At 42.2% G+C, this 27,024-nt stretch overlaps 1 protein-coding gene across 2 annotated transcripts; it reads right to left on the reverse strand.

Annotated features, from left to right (window-relative positions):
* Positions 1-162: 162 nt before the first annotated feature.
* On the reverse strand, positions 163-27,024 carry elapor2a (endosome-lysosome associated apoptosis and autophagy regulator family member 2a). Of its 2 annotated transcripts, none has more exons than XM_088996880.1 (22): positions 26,734-27,024; positions 16,654-16,774; positions 14,002-14,191; positions 13,225-13,372; positions 12,681-12,770; positions 11,848-11,953; positions 11,610-11,762; positions 8,743-8,831; positions 8,490-8,670; positions 8,285-8,413; positions 7,930-8,020; positions 7,767-7,848; positions 7,295-7,432; positions 6,649-6,912; positions 5,222-5,395; positions 4,461-4,647; positions 4,301-4,397; positions 3,171-3,272; positions 2,780-2,906; positions 2,193-2,371; positions 1,166-1,337; positions 163-602 (listed from the first exon to the last, which is right to left on the reverse strand). In XM_088996880.1, exons 1-22 carry the CDS (start codon positions 26,866-26,868, stop codon positions 534-536), a joined length of 3,024 nt encoding a protein of 1,007 aa, XP_088853006.1. In that variant the 5' UTR covers positions 26,869-27,024; the 3' UTR covers positions 163-533. The 2 variants fall into 2 exon arrangements, with proteins under 2 accessions (XP_088853006.1, XP_088853005.1); XM_088996879.1 differs by having other exon boundaries at positions 7,767-7,869.

A 27,024-nucleotide genomic window follows, 5' to 3' on the forward strand; every position in this document is an offset into this window, starting at 1 on the left:
GGGGTGCTGGAGACCACACCAAAATATTTCTAAGTATTATTTGTAGTAAATGTCTTAAATTTCTCTGAATTCAAACTACAGTCAAAACAAAAAAACAAAGTTTTTTGTTTATTGTATTTTCCAATCCTGCAAAGAGAATAAAAAGTAACCAACTCGGGTCCATTTATACATAAATAAGTCATAATTTATTTGACATACACAACCTCATTGTCTACCTTACTGTACAACAACTGCCGCAAAACAAAAACCAACACACATATGACGAGTTGCAACAGGTGAGGTGGGCAGGGAGTCCGATGGGTGGGGTTCATAACAACAAAATCCCCACCCCATAACCAAGTGCAGCAAAATAACGAAAATCACAAAATGACATCGCTCCCCAAGCTTACCCTGAGCTCTTACCCACTCGCACCCACTTCAAGGCCACTGTGTGTGTGCATACGCCCAGCAAAGCTCATAGAGGTGGGTGACTGGTTTAAAGAGGTCTTCACCAGTGGACTCTTGAGGGTGCCTCTCCATTTATTTCTCTGCTCTTAACTCCACACCAGGGCTTTCGAATGAGATGAGTTTAGCTGCATGTTTTCATAGCTCTCTCCATTTTTCTGCATTAAAAAAAACATTTAGTTGGTCAAAATAATAGTGTTTCCTGCAAAAAAAAAGTATTTTCTATATGGTATCGATATCAAGTATCGCAATATAAAACAACCCTCGTCACAAACGTTTCTGAATATTCATGGGACTAATCCACGCATTAGGCCAATAGTTCCACCACCATGCTGTTCGCATTTTGACATCATGCAACCAAGACGACACCGCACAATTAACAGTCCAAATTTTAGAACAGGAAATGGTTGCAGCGCTTTGAATGTCCCCCGTAATACTGAAACCTTGCACATAGAACATTTATAAAGGGTCTTGCTGACCTGTAAAGCTTATATTCTATTTAGGGTTCATCCCAAAAGTTCACCTAAAAATGGAATCTCCCAAACCAATGCTCTTCATCCAGAACTGTGTTTGTGAGCAATTGCGCCTTTCTTTCACCCTCTAAATTGTTCAGTGGTCAAAGAATGCTCAGGGATGTGTGTGTGAATGATCCGACGCACGGATAATTTGAGGGAACATTATCCCAAATGTATTATGAGAAGAACAACATGTGACAACTCACCTTAGATGCTATCGATTTGAGTTTTCTGAGTAACGAGGGTTTGGAATAGACCACATCATCGTCCATGTCGCCATCGTTCTCGCCCTCCATGACGGCGCAGCTGTCAGCGCCTGGTATGTCACACTCCTTGCTGTTGGCGGACATGACCAGGCGGGAGTACTTATACTCCAACCTGCCGCAACGATGATGCATAGTCAACACGGGGAGTAAACATGAGTTATCGCGAAGCTTGGAAAAGGAAGACGCAGAAGCACAGACTTAAAGGATTAAAAAGGCTGCAAGCAAAGAAAGAATGGGCATAGGAGGTCTATTTGGTAAAAACTTATTTAAGCGTTTCAATTTGTACGTTCCGTGTGTGTGCTATACAGCATGTAAATCAATAGGCATATGTATAGTAAATAATAATAATCTAATAGTCTGAGCAAAGAAAAAGTGAAACAACATTTTATAGCCATTTTTAATTGAAAATTAGGGGTGCGAGCTATACTCTAATCAATACGATATGTACATTAGGGCTGCCATAAAATTATTTTTACCTATCAACGAATCACGAACAGCAGTGGCAATGAGTATAGCACATATTCCTGGGTGAAGTTTGCATGTTCTCATCACTGCGTGAACTATTTCGAGGTACCCGAGCTTCCTCCCACATTCCGAAAACCTGTATGGTAACTTAATTGGGCACACCAGATTGTCACTCGGTGTGATTGTCGTTGTTTGTCCATGTGTGCCCTCCGACTGGATGACAACCACTTCGGGGTGTACCCTGCCTACTTCCTGAAGAAAGCTGGGATAGGCTCCAGCATGCCCACAACCATCTTTGAGGATAAGCTGCTTGGATAATGTATGGATGAACATAAACCTTGCACAAGGAGAGCATTATGCAAAAAGGCTGCACAGATGTGCACATCGTATGTGAAGCTACAAACAGCATTTACATAAAATGTGTCTATAAAAAGGGACACAGCAACAGTATACACTGCAAGTGTGCAGACTAGATAAAATACAGTAAATTGAGATGGCGTACCGCTTATTCTTCTTCCAGAAGTACCAGGTGAGCGAGACAAGCAGGACAGTAATGAAAGCGCCCACTCCAGCGCACAGCTGCACCCAGAGGTCCAGCCCTTCGCACAGCATTGTCTCCTTGTTGGGTAAGCTCACACCTCCCATGCAAACCTTGGGCTCCGTCCACACGTACAACAGATCCTGGACACAAACACACATCAAGCACTCGTGGCTGTCCCTTCATTCACAGACAGTGGGAACAAGACCAATTTGGGTTTCAATTTGCCAAAGACGCACCTCTAACCCGAATCAACTATCCCCATTGAAATTAATTGGGATGCTATTAATGTTCTAGCACCCACAAAATACACAAAAATGTTTAAAGTATGTTACAAGTTTTAAATAGTGTAAATTGTGATATGGTATGAAAACATGCTGTAATTAGATATCGGGCAGGTGAGCCTTAAAATTTGGGTGCAAAGAATGCTATAATTACGAATCCTTGCTCTATTTTGACCAAGAGCAATTAATAATTAAATGAAATCAATGGATGGATGGAGTGTAAAACTAATAAGATTTTTTTATGAGATTGGAGGGACTCCCACAAACCATTTGTCCCGCCTTGCAGGCTCCTTCTATGCGATGGTAGTCGCTCAGGGTGCACGTGGGACACGCCCCGGAACTCTCCCACAGGAAGTGAAAGGTGCAGCCATCGCATGTTCCCGCAGGACACGTACTGTAACATAAATGTCACCGCACATGGGTCGAACATCTATGGTATATTTATGGTACGTTTTGGGAACTTTCCATCGGAAGTTAAGATGGAGAAACGTTTGACATTTTCCACATTTAACTAGGAAATGAGTGGCATTTGATTCCCAAAGAAGTCCATTAATTCCCATGGAAAGTTTACAACTTTGTGGGAATTTTGCCAGCGTAGGTATCAGTGACTTTAGCAGCTGAAAGCCGGTATATCAAACAGTGATGGCAATGCTCTTACCTGGGCACTAAGATTTCCCCTTTGGCGCTTTTTGTAGGATTGCAGCGTACGGACACCACTGTGCTGCGGCCCCTTTCGCAAGATGATGTGGGCTCCAAAGACCTTGGATATAATTATGATAAGAAAAATCATCTTTCCAGTGACTTCATGAGGTCCACCAAAAAAAATATAATCAAGATCTTTTTGCAATAGTGTCACATGTATTTCCCGGGATGCAAAAACAGTGAAAGTAAAATGCCTTAAATTATGATTGTAGCCATTTTCTACTTTCGTAATTGTATTTGTCCAAATTTTGACTACCCAAAATTCAGCAATACATCAGAAATTATAAACAAAAATACATACTGCCTTTCCAGCAGCTCATGCATTTTGTTTTTCTTCTTTCTCATCTTCCTTTCATAACTTTGCTGCTGTGATATGTAAATTTCTCCACTGTGAGACAAATAAAGGTAAATTCAATCCAATCCAAAATTGGCATTAATCAAATTAATTAATAGAAAAGAAAAATGTTTCCGTCTGAAAATGGTTTTCCTATTTTGAGAATCGGCAACCCGCAGCTCCGAAGCCGCATAAAATGTTAAAAATATTTGAAGATGTTGAAGGAAAATATATACATATATTTTGTTTTAATATGGTTTCTGTAGGAGGTCAAACATGACACATTTTCTAATGTCATTTAAATGTATCGAATAAATATTACATTTCAACATTTCTGTCAACGAGGATTTGCATCATAGCCTGCAACTCATGTTTCTATTCGCAGGACGGGGTGTCAGGCATATGGCTCTTGTTTAAAAAAATAAATAAAATAAAACAGCATTTCATGTGCAATTCACAATGGGATACTGACAAAGAATGGGGGGCCCGAGAGAAGCACATTTCAACGGTACATTTGAGGTACGGTATTTGACATGCTGAAAAAGTGCATCCCATGACTAATATCTCAGCGGCTGTTATGGCTGTTGCTCATCATGGCATGTGCGATAAGGGGATGATCGCAGGAGGTTGGTTGATCGAAAAGTAGATCTTCTGTCAAAAAATGTTTTCTGAGTGTGGCCGCAATTTACTTCTGCAAGGCCAGGAGGGACAAAACATTTTATAAGTATGAATAATGTGTTTCAAAGACTTACCGGAAGTAGAAGTGGACATCTGGCACTTTCCTGGAGGACTGGGGGTATAGATCTGGTCTTGCTTTAACACCGGCATGTGTACTCTCCACCGTTGCACCTGTTCCACATGAGATCATGTTTTAGCATGTGAATCACTGAAATGATGTACTTTCTTGCTCACCGAGGAAAGTGTCAGCCAGGTTAATGGACTGAGAGGTGAGCGCTGTGTTGAAACCTCTCCCGCTGGCTGGGATTACGGTTGATTGGCAGATGAAGGTCTTTACCGCGTTACCCCCATCGCCGCGCTCGCTCAGAGAATCGCTGAGGGACAGGTCGGTCACGTTGTCTTTGCACGAGGCCATAAGACCCTGAAATGGGGTATGCAAAGAGAATAATAACACAGTCACTGTCATTAAAGTTTTTTTTCACCGACATAGAATCCTGAAAAACTGTTCACTGTTATATCTGTGGCATATATGTGGAAGAGAAAGACAGTCTCCTCCAGCTCGTCTGAGAATATCAATCTTGTAAATTACAAAACATACATATGTACATATGTAAACAAGCACGTAAAATCAACATTTAGAGTCCACAGTAAAACTCATTGAACATTATGTCATAGTATTCATCATGGCAGCTCTAATTCTGAGTTAATAAGGGAGTTTTTGGGGCACATGCAAATGACATTGAAATTATTTTTGTATTTTTGTTGTTGCTTTGAATGAGAAGGACAATGCGTGTGGTCTCACCTACCTCAATTATAGATTCAATGAAAAAATTAGTTGTGGCCAATTGCAGTCTCATTTGAGTACTCCTGGATTATATAGTCTCCCACTTTACAAATTTAGGACACACCTATTACTTTTTCATTAAAACCCATGGGGAGAGTCTGAAATTGTGTAGGAGAGTGCCAAGCTTGTATGCACTGTGGTGTCCTCTCACCTGTCCTCCACATAAGCTGATGTTGAACAGGTGAAAGTATTTGGTTCCTTTGGAGGTGAAGCTCGGCCCATTCATCAGCGTTCCCACCGAGCCCAGCGGGCTGAAGTCAAAAGTCATGGTGATATTGCCATCCGTGTGCTTGAAGTGACAGTCGCTGTAGCACAAGCGGTGGTCCTAGAACAGAACGTCAGAATCAGAAAGGGGGTGGCATAAGGGGGCGGGGGTCGAAAAGAAGGAAAAAAAATGACAGAAGACTGAACTGTACAACTGCACAAAAAATGTTTAATAAAAAAAAAGTTGGATGAGTATTGGTTATTATTTGTGGATATATGTAGGGCTGCAACTAACATTTATTTGAATAATTAATTAACCTGTTGATTAGTTTGTCAATTGATTCATCAGATATTGTTTAATTCACTTCAAAAACAGAACATAATTTCAGCTACAGAAATAAATGAATCTTCTTTTCCTTTCGGCTTTTCCCTTCAAGGGGTCGCCACAGCAAATCAGTGTCCTCCATCTTTAGAGGTTTGATCCGCATGTTTGTTTTGGCCAAGCTTTGATCCGCATGTTTGTTTTGGCCAAGCTTTTACGTCGGATGCCCTTCTTGACACAACCCTCTGTATTTATCCGGGCTTAGGACCGGCACAAGAAGACATATGTCCCTTTGTGGCTACAGAACAAACAACTCGCTCAGTAAAAGGCTCCCAAACACAAAATGGTAATCGTCACAGCAACATGCAAAAACTAGTTTTCGCCATAAAATGCCAGAAGTTTAAAAAAAATAAGATTGCCAATGACTTTTTCAAAGTAAAAACAAATGTTATATTGGTTCAATACAAAGATAATCACTCTGTGCTCATGGAAGACAACATAAATAAGAAATAGATCAAAATGTTGACAATTTTAAATGGTAATTTTCGGACTACAACGCATTTCTTTTTACCACATGCTTTAAACCTTTCTATTTTAAATCTGACGCCTTTAATTGGTGGATTTTCACTCACGAGCTTCATGCAACCAATACATTAACAGATTGTCTTGTCACATGTAAACAACACATTTACTGAGGAGTGGAGGAAAGAAAATGTCAGGGGGCAAACAGACTCAATTTTCATCAGTCTTGGCTTAGCTTGTATTATGCCTTGTATTATGTTAGAATATACGTATCTGAAAGACCAAACTGAAACAAAATATTGTTTACATGTGACACAGGAGTATGATCACTTTACATGCACACTCATTTTATGTTTAGCTTTCCTTGGAGCTTTGCTTCACGATTCACTGACTTAATGACTAATGACATTGGATAAAAATCTAACTAAGAGGTTTTTTTTCCATCACCTCTAATCCTGTGTTTACTGTGAAACCTTTGATTGTAACCTAGTGTGTACACTGAAAGTATACGTGAAGGGACCACCACCAACCTTGCTGCTCAGGCTGCCTGGTCCGCAAGGCTTGCAGGCGTCAGGGCCCAATGTGGACTGGGGGACCAAGTAGGTGTTGGGAGGACATTCAATGCAGCTGCTGCTCTGCGGATCAATGTAGTGACCCGGCGGGCACGGTACACATGCCGAGCTGGATGGCTGCGTGCTAAGGGCACAGGCGCGGCACTCTGACGACACCCCGTCAACCGCGTTGCTCACCCAGATGGAGTAAATGCGTGCCACATCATGCACGTAGCGACGGACCTATGCAACATACAACACACAAGTGTACATTAGGTTTGTGTGAATGGGCACACAGATGTGTGCCATGTTTCTTGGAATGGACTTTCATATGTATTATTGTAGGTTTGTGCACATGAGTAAAGAGATGGGTCATTGTGTGAAGTATATATACAGTAGAGAGTGAGTCAGAGAGAGAACGAGAAAAAGACAGAAAGTGACATCAGAGTGGTCAGTGTCATTATATATTATCAGTTTAACCAATATATTGGCCCCACAATATAGGCACATTGATTGCTTGATTGCCAGTGAAGTCACATGTAAACATGCAGGATGATTTTGAGGCAGACAAAAATAAAAGTGTGCCTTTAAAAGGGATTCAGCATATCAGAATTGTATAAATTACATCTGAGGGCTGGTTGGTCCTCTGGAATGCCCATGTGTAAGAAACCGAGGCATTTTTAGTCATGACGTGAGTATACGACTGTCTTGTTTTGCTGTTCTCCCACGACTCGACCACTGTGGTGCTCTTCCGGTTCACATCCTGAAAAAGAAATTAAAGTGTTTCTGTAGATTTATATATGTGAGAGAGAGACACAGACAGAAGAAACAAGAGAGAGAGAGAGAGAGAGAGAGAGAGAGAGAGAGAGAGAGAGAGAGAGAGAGAGAGAGAGAGAGAGAGAGAGAGAGAGAGAGAGAGAGAGAGAGAGAGAGAGAGAGAGAGAGAGAGAGAGAGAGAGAGAGAGAGAGAGAGAGAGAGAGAGAGAGAGAAAGAGAGAAACAGATAATAACAAAGACAAACACAGAGATAAAGAGCATCATCAATGCATATAAAACATTGCACACCCCTGAACAAGATCTCACGAGTTTTTCCTCACCATCATGAAGTAGAATTCACAGTCAGCGCTGCACACCGTCTCAAACTCAAATGTAATCCGGCCGAACTCTGTGCCCGCGTGTCTGGAAATTGATGTCGGGAGCCTGGTAGAAGTCAGAGTCAAGACAAGAGAAGACAGTGAGTGACAAGATCGACATACTCACTTGAAGCCGGGAACATGGATGCTGAGAATAAGATAGTCATTATCTGAGCTTCCTGCGCTGCTCTGGATGTGATCGCGGGCCACTTCCCAGCCTAGAAGACACAATGAAATGTTTCATTGGATTAAAAATACAAACCCATATTTTGATATTTTTAGTTTGCAAGACCACCAACACAACCCACCCTGACATATAATATGAATTAAATATTTCTGCCTGGCCAAGATGCAGAGCACATTAAAAGAGGAGCAGAAAAGCATACACTGTATTTCACATTAAAATAATGATAAAAAGTTGAGTATGACGTCCAATTGATTACTTTTGTCCAACTCAAACTTTTTTTATGTATTCTCTTCACCATTCATGCTGTCACACTTGGTGTTGCCCACGTTGAAACAGGACGTCTTCATGTTAGTGGGAAGAATGTTCCACCATTTGTATTCAAACCCTAGGGTGGGCTCAGTGCCTGCTGGGCAAGGCTGACATGCTGACAAGAGAAACGAAAATTAACAGATGCAAGAAAATTTGAAAGTACTTCAAGCGATAATGACAAAGTTCTGTACGTTTCATGCCATCCGAGTAGGTCCCAGCAGGGCAGGGCAAGCAGACGGACGTTTCATTGTTATAGAAACCAGGGTTGCAGGGAGGGCAAGGTTCTCGTTCACCACCTGGGGGCAGCGCCTCGGCTCCGGTTATGTTTTCCAGGCAGATTTTGGGCTCGATCCACTTGTATAGGACCTGGGTCTGCAGAAACAATGGAAAATGCATTGAGGATTTCCAGAATGCAATTGCTTAAGGGTGATCAGGTTTCCTCACCTTCCCGTCGTTGTCGCACGCTGTGTGAATGCTGAAAACGTCTTTCTTGGAACATGGAGGTCTGGTTTTACAGGCTCCAGATCCTTCATCTGCAAAATAACAATAAGTACGTACTCGTTATTGTCGTTCAACTCAAATCATTCAACGAGTTTGTATATCTCACGTTTCTTAGCTATCGATGAAAAGGTTTCTTCAGCCGTCATCTGTACTTCTTTGAAGGTGTCGGACGTTTCGCTTCTTATCCAAGAAACTTCGTCAGCACTGACGAAGTTTCTTCTTTGAAGGTGTCGGACGTTTCGCTTCTTATCCAAGAAACTTCGTCAGCACTGACGAAGTTTCTTCTTTGAAGGTGTCGGACGTTTCGCTTCTTATCCAAGAAACTTCTTCAGGACTGACGAAGTTTCTTGGATAAGAAGCGAAACGTCCGACACCTTCAAAGAAGTACAGCTGACGGCTGAAGAAACCTTTTCATCGATGGACCACTCCTGTACGACTGAGAGCTTACACAGACGTTTCTTAGCTATATTGGAAATTAAAGTATTTACCATCATCACAAAGCCCGTCATATCTTGTTTTTGTCTATTTTTATATTAAAAGACATTCATTTCAAACTTTGATGTTTCTTATCACAAAAAGTGTTTGCTCTGTTTTCTGGATGTAGAGCAGTGATTTTGGTAAAAGCTAAACCATGTAAAACTTACAATGTTTGTTCTTGTGAAAGAAAACAGTCTATTGTTTTTGTTTGGTATGTTTCTTATATATATATATATATATATATATCTTCTTTTCCTTTCGGCCTTTCCCCTCAGGGGTCGCCACAGCGAATCAATGTCCTCCATCTATCCCGGTTTTGTGCATCCTCTTCTCTCACACCAGTTACCTTCATGTCCTCTTTGATCACATCCATAAACCTCCTCTTCGGTCTCCCGCCTGGCAGTTCAAGGATCAGCATCCTTCTCCCGATAGAGTCACTCTCTCTCCTCTGGACATGTCCAAACCATCTCAGTCTGGTCTCTCTGACTTTCTCTGCAAAGCCTCTAATACGAGTTGTCCCTCTAATGTACTCATTCCTGATCCTATCCAACCTGGTCACTCCCAAAGAAAACCTCAACATCTTCAGCTCTGCTACCTCCAGCTCTGCTTCCCGTCTTTTCTTCAGTGGCACTGTCTCCAGTCCAAACATCATGGCTGGTCTCACCACTGTTTTATACACTATTCCTTTCATCCTAGCTGAATCCACCTGTTCCTTGTTCTCGCTACAGATCACAATGTCATCTGAAAACATCATGGCCCCAGGAGATTCTTGTCTAACATCGTCTGTCAGCCTGTCCATCACCATAGCAAACAAGAAGGGGCTCAGAGCTGGCCCCTGGTGGAGTCCCACCTCCACCTTGAATTCCTCAGTCACACCAACAGCACACCTCACAACTGTCTTACAGTCATGATACATGTCTTGCACCGCTCTGACATACTTTTCCGTCACTCCAGACTTCCTCATGCAATGCCACAGCTCATCTCTGGGCACCCTGTCATACGCTTTCTCCAGATCTACAAAGACACAATGTAATTCCTTCTGACCTTCTCTGTACTTCTCTATCAGCATTCTTAAAGCAAACACTGCATCTTTCGTGCTCTTTTTTTGGCATGAAGCCATACTGCTGCTCACAAATGTTCAGGCCTGCTCTTAGTCTAGCTTCAACTACTCTTTCCAAGAGTTTCATTGTATGGCTCATCAACTTTATTCCTCTGTAGTTAGTACAACTCTGCATATCTTCTTTGTTCTTAAAAATGGGCGTGAGTACACTTCGTCTCCATTTTTCAGGCATCTGTTCACCATCTAAGATCTTGTTGAATAACCCAGTCAGGAACACCACCGCCACCTCTCCAAGACAATTCCATACCTCGATTGGTAAATCATCAGGCCCGAGTGCCTTTCCCCGCTACACCCTCTTCAGCGCCCTCCTCACTTCATCCTTGCTAATGCTTGCTACGTCTTGGTCCACAACAGTCACGTCTTGTACTCTTTGTTCTTTCTCATTTTCCTCTTTCCTTCTTCAAAGTACTCTTTCCATCTTGTCATCACACTACTGGCACCTGTTAATACATTGCCATCTCTATCCTTAATCACCCGAACCTGCTGCAGGTCCTTACCATCTTTGTCTCTCTGTCTCGCCAGCCTGTAAAGATCAGTCTCACCTTCCTTGCTGTCCAGCCGAGCATACAAGTCATCATAGGCCACCTTTACTTTAACCGTGCGCTGCATCTCCTTGTACTGCTGTCTACTCTCCTCATATATATATATATATATATATATATATATATATATATATATATATATATATATATATATATATATCGCATCTCAGATCCCGGGAACAGAACAGCAACCGATCCCGGGAACAACATCGAATATCTCGGTCCAGAAAAGCGCAGTGCTGGTAACAGCACGGATACCGCGCAGAACCCTCATATATATATATATATATATATATATATATGCAAAACAATATTTTGTGGCTCTTCAATGGTTTAAAAACATGCAAGATGGGAAATGTTTGGCAGTCAATGAGTTCAAGATGCACAACCAGTCAGCCAGCTTATTGCTCTCAAGTTTGATAATTCACATTGCATCTGCCCCTCCCAAAAATAAACAGCATTGGAAATTAGCACATTTTGGGAAACACAATCCTGGGTTGGTAGATAAGCTTCAACATCCGCTTGCATGAGAAATCCAGTTCGCAGCCGTTTTCACCTGTAGTAAATTAGACCGTGTGTGTGTGTGTGTGTGTGTGTGTGTGTGTGTGTGTGTGTGTGTGTGTGTGTGTGTGTGTGTGTGTGTGTGTGCGTGTGTGCGTGTGTGCGCCAACCTGCATACTGCGTGGTCGTGTCACAGGGGGAGCAGGAACTCGCTCCATGGCCCGAATAGGTGTCCCGAGGGCAAGGCTCACACGAGGAGGAGCCTGGCACTCGACTGAATGTGCCCGGCTTACAAGGGAAACACTCCGATGTGTAGGCCACACCTGAAGATGGAGGGAAGAGATACAAGGGGAATGGAGGAATATTTGTTGGAGTGATAGGAGGAAAACCTGAAAATAAAAGTCAAACCTTCTATTTGGACATTTTTCAGCAACACTGGTTTCACTGCTTTGTTGCCCACTGTGAGGGCACCGGTCCTCCAGTACATGATGTTCGTCCCAGACTTGAGGTTGACCTAGTGAACATAGTAACAGGGGGGAAAAAAAATTACAAATTAAAAAAACAATAACAATAATAATAAATGGACCAAATTTGAGCAAACACATTCTACCTAAACTTGAATAAAAGCAACTGAAAGCAACCAAACAATTTTCTGGACAGTAATACAAATGTTAGAAAGCTCCAACAGGAGCAGTTAGATTCAACGATTCTTTTAGATCCTATAAAAGAAAGGCTACATAACACAACCACTACCACACTTAGAGATTTGCTACCTGCTCTGAAAAATTATATTGAATTGATTCCACAATGTTGTGGGTGTATTGCAAGTGATTTAATCTGCCCAATCTGCTCGAGAATGGTCCAGGCCAACAATCATAAACATTTACAATCGCAAATCCTGAACCTCCTGATAATCTGGCTGATAATGTGTCCATTTTCACCTTCTTATAATCAAAATTGGCAAAAAAAACGGATCAGGAGATTCTAGGTTCGACTCCTGGCTACCTCGCATGAAGTTTGACTAAAAGATCATCCTAAGCGGTTTGTCTTGTGGTGTGTTTAGCATCACATTTTTCTGATGCGTGTTGTGAGGAGAAAGTCCCTTGAGCACACTAAACACAGAGAGAGAGTATGCACACATCAATGTTTTTCTTATTGTGTTCTTGCGTTGTGTCTCAAAAAATAAATACATCAATTAAGATGTAAAAATCTGTATGTTTTGAATTTGCTTTTTATCTCACCGTGTGGGTGGACCACCCTCCTTGGCTGGTGACTTTCAGCCATTTTGTATCTGCAGCCTGATCCAGCTCTTGACACTGGTCATTCTGGATCTGCATTCAACACATTTACAATTAACTTTCACCATAACTCATTACCACACGAAAGACTATTAAAAAGCCTTTTTTAAATTGAGTCAAACTTAATGGGTCAAAATTACATATAAACAACATTACAAGTGATTGAAATACTTTTATTTCGCTTTTTAAACTATAAAAGTGTACCAGTTTTAAACAATGATTGTTTTTGGTTGACAAAAGTATGGCGTGATTAGAGCCCAGATTTGATTTATTTATTTATTTTAACCTTATCAATAAAGGAGCTGGCCCATCTGTCCTTCATTAAAATCAATTTTGGCTTTTGAGCACAAATCTACAGACAAAATAAATTTAATCTTTGCTGCCCTTATTTACACTGTGGTTAAGAAGAAATTAAATTCATCTGTGCTGCACAGACCATATTTGACAAAAAATATTGACTTGAAAAATGTTTGCATTTGTGACTCACAAAAAACTCAAAGAGCAAGTTGTTGTCTGGGTACTGGTACTCAAAAGTGACGGATCCCTGCTTCTTCAGGTGGACCGAGTACACCAGCGAAACTGTGCACTCGTCGCGGTTGGACTCCAGATAGCTTCCCTGTGGCACCCAAGAAGAGCTGCGAGGGCATGATGGCATACCAGGTGGAAAATGAATGCATTACTTTTCATTGAATCAGAAGTATATATAGTAGTTCATTACACAGAATGAAATATTTTGCAATCTTATTTTTGCATTATGTTGATCATTGAGAAATTTGATGTCAAATTGTACTGCAGAAATAATTTTAAAAATTGGTGGCAGGAATGCTAAATGAATCTGGGCAACAGAATAGTTAATTTTTTTATTTAACTCAAATGAATCTCGATATGTTTGTCTTTCTGCATTTTTGATTTATTTGCAGATTTTAGAGGGAACTATCCCATTAGTCTGCTGAAAAACCCTTTTAGATTCCATTTTGAGATTCATTGAAACGTGCATGTTGGGATCAGTGTTAAAAAAAAAAAAAAAAAAAAAAAGACATTAATAAAGAAGTCAGCAGGATTTTTATCGTGTCAGTTTGACCTGGAACACAAATATAGGTCTAAAGGTTGACATGGCAATCCCACAATGGACTAACCCGAGGGGTCTCTTTCACTGTTTCCTTCAATGCCCATTTTTCTTTCGATTCACTGGTTGCCGTTGTGTTCATATCAGTCCAGAACATGTCATTGGTCCATAGACAAACATGATGCATGTTTGCGTCACCTGTTGCATGTAAGGCCGCCGTCTCGGTGGGTGCCAATTTCTAAGGCGGTTGCTAGGCTACTGAATCCAGCCGGCATGGATTCCCACTGGTCAAAACGGATGCCACTGCCCAGGGAATAGCTTCCCGCCGCGCAGCGGGTGCACTCTTGGGCAGACATCTCCAGGAACTCACCGGCTTTGCACGAAAAGGCTCCAAGAACAGACAAAGGATGATTTTAAGGCAAATGAAATTTTTCAACATGACCTCACACGTACTGCTGGGTGGGGAAAAAGATTAGAATGCTTGTCGACATTCACTTCATTTTTAGTGCATTAATTATGTACATATGTATAATTCTGTACAGTTGTGTATAGTAACAAACATTGGAAGAAGCGAAGCAAGTGTTGATGCAGCACAGGACAAACCTGTTAGCACTCATGTCGAACAACTGGTCTAACTGCATTTGAGAGCTATTAAACAAGCTTTACTTCCTGCTTCCTGCTCCACTTATTTGACTTAAAAGATTTCAACTTATCCTGCATATGCCCTGTGTTTATTTTTCCAAGTAAGGCCTTCTTAGCTCACTCGAAAAATGCCTATCTTTTCTTAAGCAGGTCAAATGGTGAGATTTTAGAGGTCTTCAACACAACCCCAACGTAGACATAAAACACATGACTTTATAGCTCAGATATACAAAATCTTATTCTCACAACTTTAATCCTGTCATAATCAAATATGTCAAATATTTATTTGGAAAATATATGAATACATATATAATTACCCATGACCACTCAATCATTGGATGAAAATAAGCAAATCAGAAAACGGATCTATGGATATGTGAATGTTCATCTTGGAAATAAAAAACTTGCTAGTCGAAGCATGCTTTTCGGCAGCATGAATATGCCAGTACTGTTTTTGAATGGGAGGAATGTCGGAGCCATTCGACTGCCATCGCTGGACATCAAGGGGGCCATTGTGCTTTTTTGCGCCTGTAATGGGCAGCATCTTCACAGCCCCGCTTTGTTCAGTGGAAGGTCAGTGCTGTTGGACAGTCTGCGGCTGGATGGATGCATGGCTTGAGGAACCCGCGATAAGAAGAAAGGAGCGTCAGCGCAGAGCGCCGATGCGTATGTGAAACTGTTGCGGCTTGGAATTGAAGCAGATTTATGTGGAACAGGAGATGTGAGACAATCTCTTTTCGTCAATGGATGCTACAGCTGCATGTTTGCTTTCAACATTTAGCTTGTAGTCGACGTGCACATTCCACCATGATGTCCCTGATCCACTGGTGGAAAGACGCTTTGATCCTCTCCTCTTTCATCTAGAACTGCTTCATGTCATCACAAAGAGGGTACAGCAAGTCCTGAAGAATGAATGTCTCTCTGTGTCTTTGTTTTGTCATATTGTCTCTATGCTGTCATATTATTTGTTATTTAGTTTTCTTTTTGTTCTTTTGACTTCAAGACGGCGCCCCGAGAGTGGCTGCCTTTCCAGCAGCTCATGTATTTTGTTTTTCTACTTTCATTCCTTTCATCACTTTGCTGCTGTGAAATGTAAATTTCTCCACTGTGAGACTAATAAAGGCAAATCCAATCCAATCCAATCCAAAGATTTTGACGTTACTTGTGTTGTATGCCAACATTATTTGTCTAAAATAATAATAATAATAATAATAATAATAATAATAATATGCGTCACGTGGAAATTTTTCAGCATTTTTGGCCACGACAATCATCAAGGAGGAGACTGTGCTGAGCGGTTGCGCCTTACTGGCGCATGAATACGCCAGTACTGTTTTTGAATGGAAGGAATGTCGGAGCCATTTGACTGTCATCGCTGGACAGCTCTGGGGCCATTGTGCTTTTTTGCGCCTGTAATGGGCATTGTGAGACAATGTCTTTTCGTCAATGGATGCTAGAGCTTCGTGTTTACTTTCAACATTTAGCTTGTAGTAGACGTACAAATTCCACCATGACGTCCCTGATCCACTGCTGACATGGATGCTTTGATCCTCTCCTCTTTCATCTAGAACTGCTTCATGTCATCACAAAGAGGGTACAGCAAGGCCTGAAGAATGAATGACCCTGTGTCTGTGTTGTCATATTTGTTATTTTTATTTTTTTTTTTTTTGTTTTCCCAAGATGTCAGCGCGTGAACACGCAGCGGCTCCCCTCTCCCGGGAAATTGGCGTTTTCATGTTTATTATGTTTGTTAAAGTCATTATAAGTGCATTGCATGCTGGGTCCGAGAGGACAGTAATTTCATCTGTGCTGTATGTCATGCACATTACCATATTTGACAATAAAGCTGACTTTGACTAAATATATGAATACAAAGAGAGAGCTTTTTTCTTTTAATATTACGACTTTCCTCTGAAATTAATCACCGTTCACTTGAAAATCATTAATAACGAGACATTCATTTTTAAAATCCCCCGCGTATGAGGAAAGCAGCTCTTCTTTTTTGTGCTGCGTTCATTGGACTCTGGCTTTGGAAACGCTCCAAACAGCCTGTCAGGGTGTGTTTATAAAAATTATAAAAAATTATAAAAAAAATTATAAAAAAATTCAGGGGTGCTTATAGGGAGGTGTCTACAGGCACGTGCACACACACACAGCGACAAATCAAAAACAGATGGTCACATACAAAAAAATATGCCAGGAACTTACTACAATCTGTGCCGCGCACCGGCTCAGGTAGGCCGACACAGGCGCCGGGGTTGCGTGGGATGGCTGCCCGCCACCGAGACCCAGAACTGTGGCACTCTGTATACTCAAAGTAGTAGTCCTCCTACATGAAAAAAAAAACATTAAATAAAGAGAAGAAGAAAAAACACCACAAATGAACATAAAAGAGCATGTTATTAGCGATAACTGTGTTATATTACAATACCAGTATACCAGCATTAAATATAAACATTAAGGATGGGACAAGATATGGACGTCAAATGGTATGATCTGTCTGTTTTGAGAAAGTCTTGGCTAATCAGCCTGTAACTTATCATTATCTACTTGTTATAATACTGGACATCTCAATCTCTACACAAACATCGACTCTCAATATGAATGGTCTCACAAAATAACAATTTTAAAATATATCATAATGTTGTCTGTTGTGATACAGAGGCAGTATCAAATACAACATGATGTACGGTGATGTGTCTGGCGGGAGAAAATTCTCATATTGAAATGTATCTCACCGGGCTCAAATTTTATATAATTATTTGCCGTATTGTGTGTGATACACCAACATCATTATGGCAGGTGCTTTTTGCGTGTGACAAAGTAATAGGGTGCGATTGCTCTCCTCCAATTGTGAACATGCATCTTGGACAAACATTTATTGCTAGTTATAAACGACGTCACATAGGTCTTGGATGCAAAATAACATTCAAATAGGCTAAATCGATTGAAAATGTATGAAGTCATTTCCCAAAGACCGTTCACAGAACTGTTAAGGGTGGAGGTTATCCATAGTGTAGTTTTTAAAAATTGAGCCCCAAGCCCACTTTAGAACCAGGGCTCATTACGCATGCCTTGGTACAAGCCCAGACAGCAACCCCCACCCATTGTGAAAGTCTTGGGGTGACTGATGGCTTTCTAACTGCGATAGTACATTGATGCTAATGCTAACACGACTGCCTTTCTATGATGTCTCAAAAGCTAATGCACTTCAACAGCTATTATACAACACGCAGTACAAGCGTTAAGCAATGAAGGTCTTCTTTTCCTTTCAGATTTTCCCTTCAAGGGGTCGCCACAGCGAATCAGTGTCCTCCATCTTCAGAGGTTTGATTCGCATGTTTGTTTGGGCCAAGCTTTTATGTCGGATGCCCTTCTTGACACAACCCTCGGTATTTATCCGGGCTTAGGACCAGCACAAGAAGACATTGGCTTTTGTCCCCTTGTTGCTACAGAACAAGCAACTCTATAAACTTAAAAAAGATGAAGATGCTCAGGCACAGCAGCATTCAAGCAAAGCAAAACCATACTCACCAAAAGGCCATTAATACTCGATCAAATGATGTTTTTGTCTTACAAGTTATTGGTTAAAACCTTGTGGTATTTCATTGTCACATTCATGTCTGATTGCCCCCCTCAACAAACCATGACTTTCGGTTGTGTATAGTTTGTTTGTTCTCTACGTGCCTGTAAGGGTTTTCTCCAGTGACAACTTTCCTCCCACATTAGTAAAACATGCAAGGCAGGTCAATTTAAAACTGTTTTTTTTTGGTGTGTTAATGGTTGTTCGTCTATGTGCACTTTGTGATTGGCAGGCAACCAGATAGGTCAGTACCCTGCCTACTGACCGAAGACAGCTTGGATAGGCTCCAGCACATTTACGACTCTTGTGATGATCCGCGGATTTGAAAGTGAATGGGTGAATGTATTTTGTATTAGTTGATGTATTTACTGTGTTTTCATATAGTCGGTATAGGAAGTAATTGTATGGTGTCATTTTAATCGATGAAAAGGTTCCCCTAGACCAGGGGGTGTCAAAGTCATTTTTAGCCGCGGGCCACATTGTAGTTATGGTTTCCTCTCGAGGGCCGTTATGAATTTGGGGAACCCATTAGAATGTTTAAATCCCTTCAAATATATAGAGCACAAAGCAAATTAAGGAATAACTCGTTTTCAAATCTGAAGTCAAGAATAATGACTTTTATTGTGGTTGACATCCAAAAATATGAAATTTTGGCTCAGATTTTAGCAATCATCATGGAATTTAACAAGTTTGATTTGCTTTCGCGGGCCGAAAAAAATGATGTGGCGGGCCGGATTTGGCCCGCGGGCCTTGACTTTGACACCTGTGCCCTAGACTAAACAAATTCTCAACATCAAAAAACGATCAACATCGCAGGGATAATACTACTGGGCCTCAATCGGCAGTACATAAACACCTAAAAGCTAGCAACCACTCATTTGACGACAATGAGGTTAACATCTAAATCCTTCATTAAACCGATATGGTGGGGTGAGATTCAATTTGGATCGTTCATACAATGGCCTGCTTACGTCTGTGTAAGCTCTCGGTCGTACAGGAGTGGTCCATCGATGAGAAGGTTCCTTCAGCCGTCATCTGTACAGCAGAGGACCACTCCCTGTGGCCCTCTGCTCCCCCGAACCTGAGAGTAGGGACCTATCATAGCTGTGTCCGGCGCCGCCATGGCTGGACATTAGGGATATATAAATAGGGCCGATACGACCAGTCAGACTTTAGTTCGCCTCTTGGATAGGAGGCAAAACGTCCGAAACCTTCAAATTTGTACAGATGACGGCTGAAGAAACCTTCTCATCAATGGCCTGCTTAGGCAACATAGGATTAGAAATACTGATGAGGTGATACCAGTGGAAGTGGGGCAATCAGGCCAGTCGTTAGTCAGAACAATAGGAACAATCAGAGGAGCTGCAGGGAGTAGTCCTCTGCTCCCCCCAACCTGGGAGCAGGGACCTATCACAGCAGGGTCCGGCACCACCATGTCTGGACAGTAGGGATATATAGGGCCTAATCTACCATTAAGACTAGTTTGCTGACGAAGTTTCTTGGATAAGAAGCGAAACGTCCGACACCTTCAAAGAAGTACAGATGACGGCTGAAGAAACCTTTTCATCGATGGACCACTCCTGTACGACTGAGAGCTTACACAGACTGTGTCATTTTAAGTGCAATAAATGATGAGATCATTATTGTGTACAAAATTGTTCATGTATAGGGTACATGAACGGAAAATCTATTTGAAAATCTATTTTTACACCAGCCAAATTTCAGACAATTTTTGCCAATGTAAGAACAGCTATACAGTAATTAGGCAATTTAATCGGCCATTCGACATATTTTTTGGGTGCAAGTCAATAGTGATATGCCAGCATCAGATATCAATATTGTTATGATTTCATTTGCATCAGAATTTTCTTTGTCATAAAATAGTGTTTTTTTAATTATTTTTTCTTCCAGGGTTAAATATGTAATTGTATTTTATAGACACCATTTTTCTTTTGTGTCACCTGTTATCTAATGAAAATATTGACAGCAGAGTTTGTGATGCATTACTATCAGTGTGATAAAGTTCACCACCATCCAATAACAGGCATGCAATGAAACAAAATCAAAACAAAACCGTGTGGACAAACTCGCGCTACAAGTAATGACCACTCCTTATTGTGTATCTGGAAACACAACATTCCGCTTTCAGTTTTGATCGCTGCATGTTTTTTTTGTTTTATTGTTTGTCTTTTTTGCACTGTCACTGATTTTAATTTGTTACGAGAGTACTGTGGCCACATTGAAAAAGTTGGAAAAATACTCATATTATTAAAATAAACTATTTTTTTAATATATTTTAGAAATTAATAGTTGTAATCTTAAAAGAATACAGTTGAATTTTCAAACAAATAATTTAAGTGCATTGAAGTAAAGAAGAAGTTTATATTTTGAACTATTTCTGCAGCATTACCATTTTAATCTTGAAAACATACACCTGTTTATCTTAAAATACTAAAATGTCATTCTTAAAAAACATTGTGCTTTTTCGCAACAATACATCCTGAATGGTTTTAATCATTTTACAGCAACGACCTTGGTTTCTAAAGTATGCAAGTTAAACTCCACAATACATGACTCCACAATACATGACTTTTCATTGACAAAATATAGGACTCGTTTTTTTCTGGAAAATAAAGATTTGTATTATTGTAATTAGCGCTTAAATCCATAACAGACTTTATAAAAAAATATATATACAATTTTATCTCAGAAAGATATGACATATATTCTCGGAAATTATTCGTCATGGGAATTAATTGTGAAATTTCACCAAACCACATTTTGACCATCTAAAAATACTCCAGTTTATAACGTTGAAAACAGTTTACCTTCAAAAAATGTAAAGCCTATCACATCAACAACACAGCCTTTCGATTGAAAAATCAAACAATCGATGAGAAGGTTTCTTCAGCCGTCAACCTCCTCATCGATGGACCACTCCTGTACGACTGAGAGCTTACACAGACGTAAAAATCAAACAATGTTATTCCTGTTGTATGACTTTATTCTAAAATATAGACAATTTTATTCATTTATTGTGGCAATGTTTTCATGATAAAAAAGTGCCATAATATTCACTACTATGGTAAAGAGCATAGGGCCTTGGATCTTGAAACCATTATTTTGTTCTCATATTAGAACTGTAATTTCTGAAACCAAAGACGTACAAACATTGCTTCAAAATGTCTAACTTTCTCATAAATGTCAATAAAATAAAAATAATAATAATTAATTATTATTTGTATCATTATTATAATTATTATCATTATTAAAAATTCTATACAGGCTGTCCATAATCTCTTGACCATTTCAAAAATGTAATAAAAATGCAATTTATTTAATATTTTATTCAGATTTTTTTAAGACTTTAGTTTGCTGAAGAAGCTTCTTGGATAAGGGGCGAAACGTCCGACACCTTCAAAGAAGTACAGATGAAGGCTGAAGAAACCTTTTCGTCGATGGACCATTCCTATACGACTGAGAGCTTACACAGATGTCCCACCCCCTTGTTCGTGACGTCACGCCAGGACGTCTTGCCTTGCTCTAGGATAAAACCTTCAAAAAATGTTATTCCTGTTGTAAATGGCTTCAGATTCGGAGAAGATGCTTTCTTGTTACTCATCAAGTTAAAGAAGTCCTTCCATATCATTTCAAGCCGTCAGGACTCAGTTAACAATACATCTGCTGATGCACAAACTTGGACACATCATCAGTGTTGATTCCTAGAATCACTGGGTGTTTCGGGTCTTTCAACAGACACCCTCCTCCAGGCGACCCGACCGGGGTTTGCAAGGCCTGTGTCCAAGTGGCATGCTACTGCTCCACTGCCCCCACGGCTCTCCCCTCCTCAACCAGAGCCATCTGGTGGCTCTTTCTGCTGCCTCCACGTTGTTGCCTATGGCTCTTCTTCGGTTTGTACCTGTTATGCCCAGTGTGCCATAGGCTTTGCTCAGGGAGTGGCTGGCAAATCCCCGACTGCCCACCTCCACCGGCATACACCTCGTCCTCCACCCGTTCCTCCGACATTCCTCCACCAGCTCCTGGTACTTCTCCCTCTTCCTTTCCTGAGCCTCCTCCATCCTCTCCTCCCAGGGAACCGTCAGCTCCAGCAAGAAGAGTTGCTTTGTGGCCTCAGAGACCAAGATGATGTCAGGTTTCAACCTGGTCTGCGTGATGTGTGCTGGAAACTTCAGTTGCCTTTCCAGGTCAACTGTCATCACCCAGTCTCGGGCCGTGGAGAGCAAACCAGTAGAGCGGTTGCTTAATGTACTCTCCAACCTTTGTCCTTCTTTGACAAAGTGAATGGTCTTTGCAGTGGCTCGGGTGTAACGGCTTGCCGCAATCCCCTTGCTGATTGCTTCAACGATGGATTTGAGGACCTGGTCGTGCCTCCACCGATACCGACCCTCACCCAGGGCCTTGGGGCAGCTGCTCAAGATGTGTTCCAGAGTCCCAATCTTGGAGCACAGGGGGCATGCTGGTGTTTCTGTGGTGCCCCAAGTGCACAGATTAGATGGGCTAGGAAGGACATCGTACACCCCCTGAATCAAGAACTTGATCCTCTGTGGGTTCCATGACCAGATGTCCTTCCAGGTGACGCGGTGATCCATCGCCTGCTCCCACTTCATCCTGGCACCCTGCTGCCGCATGGCCACTGCTCTGCTGGTTCGCTCTTCCTCGACTGCAGCTCGGACCTCCTCCTGCACCAGCTCTGCCTCTCCCTCGCGCTGGCAGAGTCATAGCGGGTCGCTGTTCGGCTCCCCAGTCCAGCTCTACCTTGCGCCACTGCTCCAATAATGGTCCTGTGCCTCAGTCGAGTTTCTGCACGCTCAACTGCCTCGACTGCCCTCCATTTCCTCCCTGTCCTCACAACGATCCCTGCCCCGGACACTTTGGCATCTCTGGATCCAGAGTACTGCAGATGTTCCCGTGCTACGGTGAATTCCTCCCTGACTGAGCTGAATGGGAGCCTGAGCTTGTTGGTTTTCCCGTACAGCCCAATGCTATTTAGGCTGCGGGGCAGTCCTAGCCATCTGCGCAGATAGCTGCTCACTCTTTGCTCAAAACCTTCCACCACAGTCATGGGGACCTCATAGATTAGCAGCGGCCAGAGGATTCTTGGGAGGATCCCATGCTGGTAGACCCAGGCCTTGAATCTTCCCGGGAACCCAGACTTGTCCACTGTTTTTAACCAGCTCTCCAGTTCAGCGCTGGTTGCTTTGATGGACTTGCTGTCATTCAGGCTGCAGTTGAAGACCTTGCCAAGGCTCTTCACTGGCTTCTCAGACACTGAGGGGATCTGGTGTTGTCCCAGCCTGAAACGGAACTTTTCTGTGACTTTCCCCTTCTTTAGAACCAAGGACCTGGACTTTGCGGGTTTGAAGCTCATGCGTGCCCACACCATGATGCGCTCCAACCCTTGGAGGATCCACCTGGCTCCTGGTACAGCTGTTGTTGTCACTCTGAGGTCGTCCATAAAGGCTCTGATGGGAGGTTGCCTTACTCCAGACTTGCTGAGAGGGCCCCTGCATTCTGGTTCAGCCGCCTTGACCAGCATGCCCATAGCCAGTGCGAATAGGATGACTGAGATGGTGCACCCAGTGATTATGCCTACTTCCAGCTGGTGCCATCCAGATGTCAGCTGGTTAGTGGAGACTCTCAAGCTGAACTTGCTGTAATAATCCAGGATGAGGTCTTTCACCTTCTGGGGTACATGATACTTCACCAGTGCAACCTCCACCAGTTTGTGGGGTATGGAGCCATAGGTATTGGTGAGGTCCAGCCATAATACTGCCAAGTCACCTCTACTTTCTCTTGCCTCTCTGATGAGCTAGGTTACCACGCCTGTGTGCTCCAGGCAACCAGGAACGCCCGGTACTCCTCCCTTCTGCACTGACGTGTCAATGTACTTGTTGCGCAAGAGGAAGTTGGAGAGTCTTCTGGCTACAATGCTGAATATCTTGCTCTCCACACTCAGCAGGGAGATGACACGAAACTGGTCGATGTTCTCAGACCTCTCATCTTTGGGTATGTATACTCCCTCCGCATACCTCCATGACTGGGGGATCTTTCCTCTCCTCCAGATCACCTTCAGGGCCCTCCAAAGCCGATGTAAGAGCTTTGGGCAGTTTTTATATACCTTGTACGGTACTCCGCTTGGGCCTGGTGCTGAGCTCGACCTTGCTCTCCGCGCCACTTCCACCACTTCACTTAGGCAAGGCTCCTTGAGGTTGAAGTCTGATGTAGGCTCTGGTGGTGTTGTCAGTGCCTCGCATGGACCTAGCGGTTGTTCTCTGCTAGGGTCACTGTACGTGGCCTTGAGGTGGTTGTTGATGGCCTCCTTAGAGCAGGTAAGGTGACCAGCCCTCTTCTGACCAAGAAGCTGCCTGGTCAACTTGAAGGGATTGGCCAGAAAAGCTGTTCTCTTTCTGGCTCTCTCTTTCCGCCTTCTCCTGTGGAACTCTGCCCTCCTCAATGTCAGGAGTTGTTTCCTGAGGATTGCTCTCAGGTCCGCTAGGCCAGCTCTCTCAACTTCCCCTGCGATCTTATACTGCCTCTTCAACAGCTTCAACTCTTCCCTCAGGCTCAAGATTTTCCTTGCTCTGCGGCATGGAGCATAGGCCGTTGGCGTGGGCTTTGGTGCCTCAGTTCCAAATCGCTCAGCCGCGATGTTCACTATGAGGGTGGTCATAGTTCTCAGCCGCTGGTCCACATCCCCCTTGGATGTCGCTTCCAGAACCTTGTCCACATCCTCATCAAACTGCTTCCAATCAGTTCTCTTCGAGGATTGAGGCCACTGGATCCTTGGTTGGGCCGAAGGCGCACCGCCAGGTGGTACGGTTGAAGCTTGCTGGCTTTGAAGGCTTTGTGGGTTGTTGGGAGGTGATGCAGTCTCTTGGGGGCTTGGGGTGGCATGCGAACTGTTGGCAGCGGGTGTTGATGACACTAGGAGGCTTCGGGCACTGTGGGTTGCCTCCGGGCCTGGCTCCTCCTCCGTCTGACCAGAAGTAACTTCTGTGCGTTGCGTCATCACTGCCGCGGACAAACATTTCTTCCTGCCTTGATGGATTTTCAAAACTCCAATGTAGCGTCCCAGAAAATGCACAAGATGGCGACCAAGCTCAGTTGGAAATAGGCTGATTTGTCTGCTGGGAATTTCTGTCAACTAGTATCAAATAGTAGTCTTGGTGCAACACACAACGATTCACCACCGCATTATTTATGTGTTTTCTTTCTAATTTCGCCATCATCATGGATCAAGACAAAGTTTTCAGACCAAACAAAGTACCCAAAATGCATTGTGTGTCGCTTTCTCGGTCAGTGACGATACCTAGCGTGACGTCTTGACTCCTTGAGAGTTTTGAAAGGTGCATATAAATTAAATGTATTATTATTATTAGAAGTCATTTGAAGTGATTTTACAAATTATGGACACAACTTGTCCGGAGGCGTCGGTTTTCCTTTAAAGCAACCATTCTAAAAAAATATTTCAAACAGAGACAAACACAGAAGGGAGTCCTAAAACGACCTCAAACTCTGCATTCTGAATGTCTTTTGCTTTTCTTTTGCAGTGAATGTGGGGATATATATAAATATAGGAATATCTTTCCTTTTACTTTAAGTCAAAAAATGCCCAACCCTAGCAGGGAGATTGCCTTCAGGAATGCTGCCCTTCTCTGGGACAAATGTGACACCAGTGGGCTTCAGAGGAGGTGTTGAGCTGAACCAGAGCAGTTGGACAGGGAAAAACATTGCATGCAGGAAACTGATAAGCGCTCAGTGGCCCAAGTTCAACACACTGGAGTGAGGAAACGTTCATGAGTCATGTACTGGCATTGGTGTCCAAACTATGACCCAGGATCCATTTTGGCCCATTTTTATCATTGATGATCAGCCTTTGGCATAAAATGAAGTTACTAATTGATATAGTCCATGTTATATGCCTCCATAGCCTCCAAGGGAACCTACTTTCTTCGGTTGATGGAAAGACAAGAAATGAGAGTTCTATCCAAAATGCCTTGATGTACAAGCTGATAAAACATTTTTTCAGTACTTATTTTCCTCAGTACTTGTTTTTTTAGATCAGACAAAAAACACAAAATCATATATTTTGTATATGGCCTAAATCAATAAATTAGTTTTACTAAGAAAAATGCAGTGACCCTTCAACATTGTTTATTTGTTTGTGTTTAACGAATTTGAGTCATTGCTCTGTCCATTTTTGGACTTGACAAAAATGAAAACTGTTGGTTCCTTGCATCCACGCAGAACACGCACTTGTGCTTATGCAAAAAATGTATAGAGAAATTGTTTTGGGTGTGGTGATGGTGGGGATCAGAGTATATATCAATTAATTTCAATCAAATAATGATATATTTAATATATAAATTAATTTCAACAGGCATCATTGATTTGGGATATGAATGACTTGAGTAACAAACATAGTGAAAGAACGAATTAGTCTTATCAAGAAACCTCCATAGATTAAACGTAAAAAATGCCAGTGGCCCTTGAGAGAAAAAGTCGATAATGCAGTGTTGATGATCAGGACATCTCCTCCGTAAACCGGAAATGAAACGGTTTTTTTTCACCTTCAATGACTATCAGACGTCACGAACCCAATCAGTGCACAACGAGCAATGAAATGTGACAATGGTTGAAGAATTAGGCGTCAATGGAACGTGAAACAAGTGCGCATCGCTTACCTCCGTGCATGGCCTCTGTTTTTCGGCCCCATCAATCATCGTCAGCTCGCACCAGAGGAAGATGACGGCGACGAGGAGATGCTGAATATGGATGGTAAGAGCCCAGCAGGCAACGTACCGAGCCGGTGAGCGCATTGTTGAGCATCCAAAAACTAAGAGCGATAAATAATCAACATGAAAATTAAATGTATTTCGTTGTTTAAGTGGAATTCAAGCGCATGTTTTTATCATCCGTCAATTTGCCATGCTCGCCACCTGCGATTATCCTCGGACGGCGCTCTCCACGGATTT

The sequence above is a fragment of the Hippocampus bargibanti genome, linkage group LG05 (genome assembly GCF_051943395.1).
Source record: "Hippocampus bargibanti isolate YZ-2025 linkage group LG05, ASM5194339v1, whole genome shotgun sequence".
Taxonomy (NCBI): Eukaryota; Metazoa; Chordata; class Actinopteri; order Syngnathiformes; family Syngnathidae; genus Hippocampus; species Hippocampus bargibanti.

Coding starts and splice junctions, on each gene's coding strand:
- elapor2a (XM_088996879.1), bottom strand. CDS start 26,868: ATGCGCTCACCGGCTCGGTACGTTGCCTGCTGGGCTCTTACCATCCAT. Junction 14,192..16,653: donor GGTGCGCGGCACAGATTGTA/GTAAGTTCCTGG, acceptor CTGTTCTTGGAG/CCTTTTCGTGCAAAGCCGGT. Junction 8,414..8,489: donor CTACTCGGATGGCATGAAAC/GTACAGAACTTT, acceptor TTCTCTTGTCAG/CATGTCAGCCTTGCCCAGCA.